This window comes from Hippocampus guttulatus, chromosome 2, assembly GCF_054856545.1.
Source record: "Hippocampus guttulatus isolate MCC_2025c chromosome 2, RoL_Hgut_1.0, whole genome shotgun sequence".
Taxonomy (NCBI): domain Eukaryota; kingdom Metazoa; phylum Chordata; class Actinopteri; order Syngnathiformes; family Syngnathidae; genus Hippocampus; species Hippocampus guttulatus.
The window spans coordinates 16,680,350-16,690,000 of record NC_141262.1 but is presented as its reverse complement, the minus strand read 5'-3'; the positions used below and the strand labels follow the sequence as shown (position 1 = coordinate 16,690,000).

Sequence of the window (9,651 nt, the reverse complement as noted above, 5' to 3'; positions counted from 1 at the left end):
ATATACTTGCTTAAATCGGTGGAGAGTTGATTTAAAACACGCACTTTATCTGGCTCCAGATGATTTTAGGTTGTGACTTTTTCGGTGTGTGTATTGCATTGATTATTACCCTCTGTTTTGCTTGTCTTTCAGGGGATGTACATCAAATCAACATATGATGGACTTCATGTTATTACTGGGACCACAGAGAATGCAAGTTTTGCTCGGCACTCAAAAGACATCAAGACAATATTCTCATTTTGTCTGTGGTGACTCTTTTTCCTAAATTAGATTCCCTTGCCCACACTTTCTCCCTTTGCAGTCTCCAGCAGATCAGTGCAAAAAGATTCATGCGGGTGATGAAGTCATCCAAGTCAACCATCAAACAGTGGTAAGTCGAAGAATCACATCCATGAAAAGCAAAAGAACAAGAAAATGACCCACTTTTCGTGTGTTTTCCCTGTGACTTCAAACTGAACCTACTCTCCATTCAGAGAGACCATCACTACGGTGCTTTGTGCCCTCCTGTGTTGCTACATAGGCTAATTCGTTTTTTGCAAATGGAGAAAAGTGTTGGATACATTCTTTTAAGACCTTTACTCTCTATCCGTAATATGTTTCCAATGATTTGAAATAGAAACTCATGTTCCTTTTTCACAACTGCTCAAGCTTCTTGTCGTCACTTTAAATGGAGGTCCAAAAAACGGGCAGCCATTTTAAACGGTGGCACGCTGCCTTGTGAAAGCCTATGATTCATTGTCATATCTTGTCAGCTCAGCTATTAAAGAGCTGTTCCCGGGTTTAATTGATATTTCTAGAGGGGTGGGATTTTATTTTATTTTTTAAATTTAAAATCTTTGTGCCGTCACGTTGGCGTGCTCCTCCGTGTTCTTTTACTTTAGCTTCTGGTGTTTCCTTCTGCTTCTCATTGACTTGTGAGGGAGCTACGTACGACAGCTCCACCTCACTTTACTCCGGGTGATGGCGCAGACTGCTCCCTGCCGGGCGCTTAGTTCCAACCACTCGTTACTCCCTCTGTGAGACCCTCATCTCTCTGATCCCTCACCCCGGGGGGAGGAGATAAGCGCAGGGAGGTGCAGGTGTGGGAAAGGGAGTGATGAGGCAATCGGGGCATACTGTGTGTGAGGCAAAGCTACAAGGATGTCGAGGGAGGAGGAGGCAATGAGGAACTTGAGGAAAGACGGTCAAAAGGAAAAAGAGGGGAGAAAAATGAGGGCCGGTTATGTGAAGCATGCCCTTTTTCATTCATATGAAAGAAGAAGAAAGAAAAACATTATGACTAATGACTTTGTCACAGTGGTCCTTATGTGTAATAAACAACATTTTAATGATGAACGTATTCATTTTCACGATCGGACTGCTTTGTATAGAAAGCAAGACTGGCAGTTTTGTTTATAAAATGAGATTTAGAAGTTGCTCACATCCAAAGATGATTGTTTGAAGAGGCAACATAATTATGTGCTGGTAATAGCAATTGGAAAATAATGAAGACTCCTGGGATTAGAAAAAAAAACACCCCAGCAGTAGTTTATGTGATGCTGTTATTTTGGTGAGTCTCTCCATGTAACCATCTGTTCTGTGCACATTTGCAAAGTGAACACTTTCTAACTGGCTTGGTTAACACGCCTTGTGTGTTTTGGGAGTTTCTCCATGGTTGCTGTGTATACATTCTGTCCACCTGGGGTGATTTATGGACTGGTGGGGCTCGGCCACGAGGAGATGTGAGCAAATAAAGCCAATGGTGATGCTATGTGGTGGCCAGGGGTGGTCATGGCCCTCTCTAGCCTCTCTTACTTTTTTTTTTTAATTATATAAATTGCATCTTTAAAGATTACATGTGCAAACTCTAAAATACATTAAGGACATTTAATTGCCACAGTCAACATCAAAGTCATCAGCTTCACAAACAAAATGGTGAGTTTTCATGATATAAAATGGGCACATATATTCTAAAATGAATCAATACAAGAATATGGACCTCTATGAACACATGGAATGGATGAAATTGGATAAAAACACTGAAGCGAAGGAAAACCAACAGATTTACTGTGTGATCATATTTAAAGTAAATAATTAACGGTCGTATGACTTTTTCAACATTTAAACTTACCTTCGATTCTTGCTATCTTATCTTTTCATTCATTCATCTTCCGTACCGCTTGATCCTCACGAGGGGTGCTGGAGCCTATCCCAGCTGTCTCCGGGCAGTAGGCGGGGGACACCCTGAATCGGTTGCCAGCCAATCGCAGGGCACACAGAGACGAACAACCATCCGCGCTCACACTCACACCTAGGGACAATTTAGAGTGTTCAAACAGCCTGCCACGCATGTTTTTGGAATGTGGGAGGAAACCGGAGCATGGGGGGAAAACCCACGCAGGCCCGGGGAGAACATGCAAACTCCACACAGGGAGGCCGGAGCTGCACTGTGAAGCCGACGTGCTAACCACTGGACTACCGGGCCGCCGCTATCTTATCTTGAATTTGTCAATAATAGAGTAAAGTTTGCCTCAACCAGTCTTAGACTGCAAAGATTTTAACCATCTTTGAAAAAAATATTATTCCTCTTCCTTTTCCCTGCCAATGGCAAAACCGCATTGCCAGAAAGTAAAGTGGCAGCAGACTGCCTGCTTGTATTAACCCTCATATTATGTTGAAAAAAAACCACATTGATTATGTTGTGGGTCATTTTGACCCGCACTGTAAAAATCCACACAAAATAGTCAAAAAACAGGTTACACCAGTAACAACTTTGTTTAAGATGATGTAAACATTCAGATAAGAGACAGACAACATATTTTTAATCCCAGAAGTATATTTAAGAACTGTTTAGTTAAAGTTTTTCCATGTCACGCTTCTTTTTTTCATTTAACTTTTCTGAGATTTTCAGTGTTTTATCTACAAAGTATTGCACTGGCAGTTGTATGTGTGCTGTCAGATTGTCAAGTCCCCTTTTGGTTGAGTTGTAATCCAGGATCATTTGTGGCTTCATGTCTTCTCTTGTGCTCAGAGATGCATCTGTGTGCATTGTCCTCATTACAAGAACATTTCTGTTTTTCTTTGGGCAGTATGAAACAACTGCTGCTTTCTCAGTGAAAACAAATACTAAGGAATGCAGAGGTCACCCTGCATCTTCAGAATTTCACCGGGAATTTCTGTCTTATTTCTTCTGACTGTTGCCAATATAGTCAGCTTTCTCTCCTGAACTTCATCTCCAAGGCCATAGTATTGTAAAGAAGTTATGACTTTGCAGTCCTTCACTCATCCTCAGCACCACACGCATCATCTGAATCTTCTCAGATGCTCCTCCAGGTAGCTTTCCAGTATGCACTTGCATATTCCATGCAAAACTAGATATTGCATCACAGGCTGCCCACATTTAGATGCCATACGTGCCAGAAAGATCCTCTGTCTCTGAAATATCTTCCTCTGCATCACTATCCCAGTTCAAACTCTGTGATGAAGCTTATTCAGCTGTAAATTTTCTGGAGCTCATTTTTGGTATGTTGGTCAAAGAAATGACATGAGAAGAGTGACGAGTCAAATGAAAGAAAGTTCCTGCTCTACACATACCTGGCTGGGTATCTGGCAGTCACTGAGCAGTCAAAACAAAGTACTGTTCAGCAATTAGACATGTTTCTTTTGGATCTGAAAAGCTGCTTGCCCACATTAAAGTGTCTGGGTCAAAATGACCCCCAACATCATATTTGTATTCAAACTGTGCACAGACATCCCACTACACATCAGAGTGTCCAGATTTTACACACCAGTTCATGACCCTAGATGAGGAAAAGTCACTAAATTTCATGAAGAAAAAGAAAGGATATCCAGTGCTTTGGTCACTGCAAAAACGGAAACGGGTCAAATTGACCCTTAACATAATATAAGGGTTAAGATAAGAAAACTTTTATTAGTCTCGCAATGGAGAAATTCCCAATTCACAGCAGCAAAGTTATGAAAGGAAGAAGTAGAACAACAAAATATAGGAGCTGCTGGAAAGGCAGCCACTCTCGCGGCGCCATTTTGAAGTCAAAATAACACAACACAACACAACACAACACATAGGACACAGACAGTCGTGCAATCTTCACCACTTTTCTGCATACACTTTGTTGTCTGAAGCAGTTATAGATGAAAGAGGAGAGGATCAAAGTGTCCTTTCACCAGTGGATCAGAGACGTCATGCTGAAAATGTGCACACGTCTGCTACAAGCTAAGTTTTGAAAGCAAACACGAAGCTATAGCGTCCATTGACGAAAAGAGATTAGTTCACTTCTCCTGTCCCACGTAATCCGCTTCAAACTCCAAGCCGCAACTCCCAGTTCCAAATCCGCATCGGCGCTCCGCGCTAACGCTCCTTTCTTCTCATCGTCGGCTCCTCAAGACTTACATCCATCCAGCCGCAGACCGTTCAACAGCACCGATCTCTCCGCTGAACAAAGCGGGGCTGTGAAAAATGCTGCCCATAACAGGCGCCCCGGGACTGTCCAGCAACGACAGTCAAATGGCGCCGACATTCCTCCCAGTCAAAAACAGTGCTGGTATACCCATGCTGCCGAGAAGGCGCAACCACCAAGCACAGAGTCTCCTCCTTGATGAATGTCGTTGCCAAAAAATGCTGAAAAAAGTCCACATCAGGTCCACACGACGTAACAACAAACACAAAGTGACAAAACAAACACAAAAACAACAACAAAAATAAAATAAAAAAATAATTATTGAACTATGCGGGGTGAAATCAGTCTATTGATCTGAGCCAACGAGAATGCAAGCCATGCAAAAGGATGACACAGATTGATCATCATAATGTGAGAAATAAGGTCAGCTGCGGAGAGCTCTGTGGACACTTCCGGTCACTGTGACCATTGTAGTCAGTCATGTGTCTGACGAGTGTTGTGACTGCTGGAGACAGACTGCACAAAAGCTTCAAGAAATATTAAAGTCAGCAAATTTGTACCGTCTGACTCTCGCTGCATTCTGAATTTGTCATTCTTTCCTTTAATATGACATACTGGGGGACAGTGCCAAAATATGAAGCAAGAGCTGTTTTGATCCTCAATGAGCCTGTACCAATGGTGTCTAACTTGACCATCAAAGAGGCCAACACCACACATCCCAAAAATATTAATATTCTAATATACTGTATATAAGGATATAATAATATAATATAATCACGTAAATTGTGACTGAGCAAGATTTTATGACTCGACTTAGGACTTGCTTGTACCACATAATGACTTGACTCGACTTTCTAGAGATTTGGCGACAATTCGACTTGACTTGCTTTTTTTTTTTTTTTTTTTCGCACAGTAATTTGGGACTTGGTTGAGACTTACTTGCAACTTGCACATATGTGACTTACTCCCAATGTGGTACTGTGTGCTCTCCAGGTGGGCTGGCAGTTGAAGAACCTGGTCAATGCTTTAAGAGAAGATCCATGTGGAGTTATCTTAACACTGAAGAAAAGGCCACAGAATACCCTGAGTTCCACTCCAGCTTTGCTGAGGAATGTCCGCTGGAAACCACTGGGCTTGCAGGTACTGGTACATTCTACCAACACTGTTATTGCAATCGCTTGGAATCATTCTACTCCCTGCAAATTTGCCCAGTGTGGGACTAATAAAGGTTATCTTATCTTATTTTTACACGCCATATTCACTTTATTTGCTGGATGTGTAGTGGTTCACACTGATTACTTTGGAGCTGGCAGCATGGGGAATCGATTCCTGCTCAGCTGTGAATTTGAGTGTGGTCCTGTGTCTCTATGTTGCCTGTGATTGACTGGCGAATGATACAGGTTGTCAGTCTTCAGTCAACTTATCAGTGACCCTGAACATGATAAAAATGGATGGATGGACAGGTAGCGCATCTTCTGTCCCCCGTTTGACATTGTAATGTTTCTGATGCATTGTAATGTAATTTCGCATATTTCCCATACAGGAGCATATATGCTTAAAATAGAGATGGCCTGTGCTTTAGCTTTTTCTCTTTGGTCAAAACTGTTCTGTTCTTCAGTGTGTCTTCATTCTCTTTCCATACACAGAAAATAATGTCTGTGAGCAATGATGCAATAACTTCATACTGCATCTTGCCTTGGCGGTGAGGCTAGAGCGCGTATCTTTTTGACTTGTAGCTTTCTTATATGACCTGACTGAAGTTTGCCACATGTGTTGATACATTTATTGTTGTATCAAAAGAGCAGTTTCAGGAGCACGAGATGTTCTATCGGCTGGACTGTTGGAATAGAAACACACCACAAGCAGACCACACCACAAAAGGGAAGCAGTGTCTAAAATGTGTTTGCGCTTTAAAAGACTTCAGTTTTTAATTATTCATAAGGAATTACAGGATCTGAAGCACGATCTTCTACTCAGCAGTTTCTGGAGATCTAAAATCGGACTCCAGAAAATGTCCTGTTTTCATACATTTCTTTGCATCACAAGCTGCATGCTTGTCTGTATATGTAAGCGAAATGTATCATTCTTGAGTGTCTCAATGCGGAACAATGTTTTCTCAAAACAGACCTTTTGCTCTCATGTTACTTTGTAAAGCAAGTACATACATGCTTCACATCGAACACATAAGCCTGGTTTTGTAGGATGAATCATGCAGCTTTACAGTTAATCCCAAATGTGGCAAATATTCTGATGGTTTATGACTAAATCCAAAAAGGAAACAATTTGTCCCTGAATGATCATGTGATTCAAGGTCCAAATCCCTCCATGGCTGTCTTTTCCATTCCCGTGTTGTCTCCCTCTTTTTTGTGCTTTTGGCTGTGGCTGTGTTGTCTTGTGTATAATGGGCTAGAAAAAGAGCAGCATTATCATCCACTTGTATTGGCCAAAAGCAACAGGGTTTTTTTTCTGTGTGTAAATGTGTGTGTGTGTGCGTGTGTGTGCTGTGCACATTTGTCACATTGCTCACATGCGTGCCACTCATTGTCGGAGATCCCATTTTCATAAATGTGTAAAATGCGTAGGTGTATAAATAATTACTGGTTGTAAATGCCTGCTATTTTGGGTCACACGTATGTGTGAGTTATGTATTGTTAATAAGAAAACCGAATAGGTCATGATTTAAGGCTTCTGCAACATCTTGGTTGAAGTTTTCTGGGACTATTTTCATGGCAATGGAAAAAAATGACAAGTCAAATTCTTAAATCCTTGATAGCTTCTTAATGATGCTCAACTCTTGTTTTGGCAAAATAATAGAATGGAAGAAAATGAAAAGTTCACATTCATGTAAATGAATGTGTATGCATGCTCCTTTTCCTCTATAACTACTCAATGTGACTCACTATTTATACTTTTCCATTGTCAAAAGAATGTAATGTGATAGCTGGTAATATAGCAGCTGGACAGCTTGTGTTGATAAACACATCCATGTATTCATCCATATTATCCTACAGTATCTTAATGTTAGTGTGCCTTTTTGCTGTGCCTTTTTACCTCTGGAAACTGCAGTATTACACTCCGCAGTCCGCACTTTAATGCAATAGTGTTTTTCCTTGCTTTAGTCTCCTCTTGAATAAAATGTGTTTCCCTGCGGTGGCCAACAAGCACATGGTGGAAAGTCCTCCCCCTTTCCAAAATATTAGAACGGTTCACTCAGTTTGTTTTATTTGACAACAAGAGATTAATGTTGGATTACAGCAGATCAACATTTCAGCTTTTAATTGTAGCCGCTGTATGTATATTTGGATAGATACATGACTGCCTTATGTTTAAACACACCCACCTATTTTTAATGTGAGCAAAAGTAATCAAACATGAGTGACAGGTGTGTTTTATCACTTTATTATGTTTGATGATTCTTATCTGCATCATTCGCATAGCTGTCATTGTTCGGGACTACCAGTGTTGGGGAAAGTTCATTTTCTACGCAAACATGTTCAAAGTTCAGCTCACGTACTTGGCCAATAAAGATTTTTCTAATGTGGGTAGTAGAGTGTGAGCTTTCTCACAAACTTCTAAACACCCACATTTAGGAATTTCCATCAAATTTATCTCCTTGGATATTGACAACAATTGAAGAGATTTCTAGAAATAATTCCTTATGTACAATTTTAGGCAACTACATGAGGAACACTTGAAAACTCAAAATTAAATCCATACATTTTGCCAGTGAACCTAATCTTGTTTCCAGAAATTATACTATTTCAACTTCTCTTTATGGTTATGGTAGCTTATGGTTGACAACGATATTTGAGTGATGATATTCAGATTTATTTTTCTAGCCTTAAAGCGAAATACATTTTTCCATCCATCCATCCATTTTCCAATCTGCTTTATCCTCACAAGGGTCGCGGGGGATATTAGAGCCCAGCTGTCCACGGACACAGCTAGGGACAGTTTAGAGTGTTCAATTAGCCTGCCATTCATGTTTTTGGAATGTGGGAGAAAACCCACGCAGGCCTGGGGAGAACATTCACACTCCACACAGGAAGGCCGGAACCAGGATTGAACTCACAATCTCTGCACTGTGAGGTCGACGTGCTAACCACTGGACCACCGAGCTGCCGAAATACATTTATAAACCCACAAATTATTATAATGTGTGGAAAAATACGATCATTGTGAAGAACACTTTGTGAAGGGCTTAATCATAAGATGTGTCACGTTTAGAGTGAATGCAGGGGAATCCAAATGCTTTCAATGATGTTTTTACATTTTGGAATGTCACCTGCTGTGAGAGTCCCATCCTGCTCAGTGTGCAGTCCCAGCACCACTTCCCCTTTTCCTAAGGCTGGACTGTAATCACAAAATTACTATTTTCACTCTTACAGCACAGCTCCCTGCGTCACTCTCCTCTCTAACAATCTGTGCCTTTTTTCTCTCTCTCTCTCTCTTTGACCTATTTACTCCCCCCTCCGCCCCACTTCACCGCATCCCTTGTTTCTTCCTGACTAGTTTTCACCATTTTTTGGAAAGCGGTCTGACTATGAACAGAGGAAGACTGAAAATGAAAGTGCAGAAATAAGGCCCGCAGATTAAAATGGACACTCCTAAAGAGCACTACTTACACGTTTATAATCCTTGTTTTGGTAGATCTGTCGACGGTATTTTGTTCAAAATTCACATGCCAGCTACATGACATCAGCATGGCATCCTTGCTCACATGGCGGACCCAGTAACAAATGACATGTCCTTGAGTCATGCCGAGGTAGTAGGTCAAGCAAGCGTTCCTCTGCCCTCAGTGAGAGCAGTGGTTGTCATAGAAACAGACAAAGAGAACCTTGTGTGTAAAAAGGCTTGAAACAAAATGAGAGAATAGTTAACATGGGAAAGGTTGCATCGTCAGAACCTATACAACGTGGCAGCTTCTGTGTGGGTGGAAATATGTCACTTGTTTGTGATTCACAAACTGTTGAGAACCTGTCAATGCTTTTTTGTATGCTTTGAAGATCGAAAATATCTAACCCTTACCTTTTACAACTTGTGCTCCAGGAGACTCAATTACAACACAACCAGTCTTTAATCTATTTCCTAACAGCCGGTCCCCACCAGCCCTACCAGCACCTCGCCTACACCAGGTGGAACTTTAGGCATGTCCAAAATGGATGCCCAGGATGTCTACATCCTTTCCCCTGTCTCTGGACTCTACAGCCCCAGGTGAGGGTCTGGAAACGAATGATCTCTTTGCTGATCTCCC

General features: G+C 41.3%; 1 protein-coding gene across 4 annotated transcripts in view; it reads left to right on the top strand.

Moving 5' to 3' along the window:
* LOC147208684 (connector enhancer of kinase suppressor of ras 2) overlaps window positions 1-9,651 on the top strand; it is a 58,714-nt gene that overhangs the window by 31,479 nt on the left and 17,584 nt on the right. For all 4 annotated transcript variants that reach the window (XM_086099279.1, XM_086099282.1, XM_086099289.1 and 1 more), the window contains exons 7-10: window positions 133-192; window positions 302-370; window positions 5,391-5,537; window positions 9,493-9,611. In XM_086099279.1, the coding sequence (XP_085955405.1) occupies window positions 133-192; window positions 302-370; window positions 5,391-5,537; window positions 9,493-9,611 (395 nt within the window). The remainder of the gene's footprint in view (window positions 1-132; window positions 193-301; window positions 371-5,390; window positions 5,538-9,492; window positions 9,612-9,651) is intronic.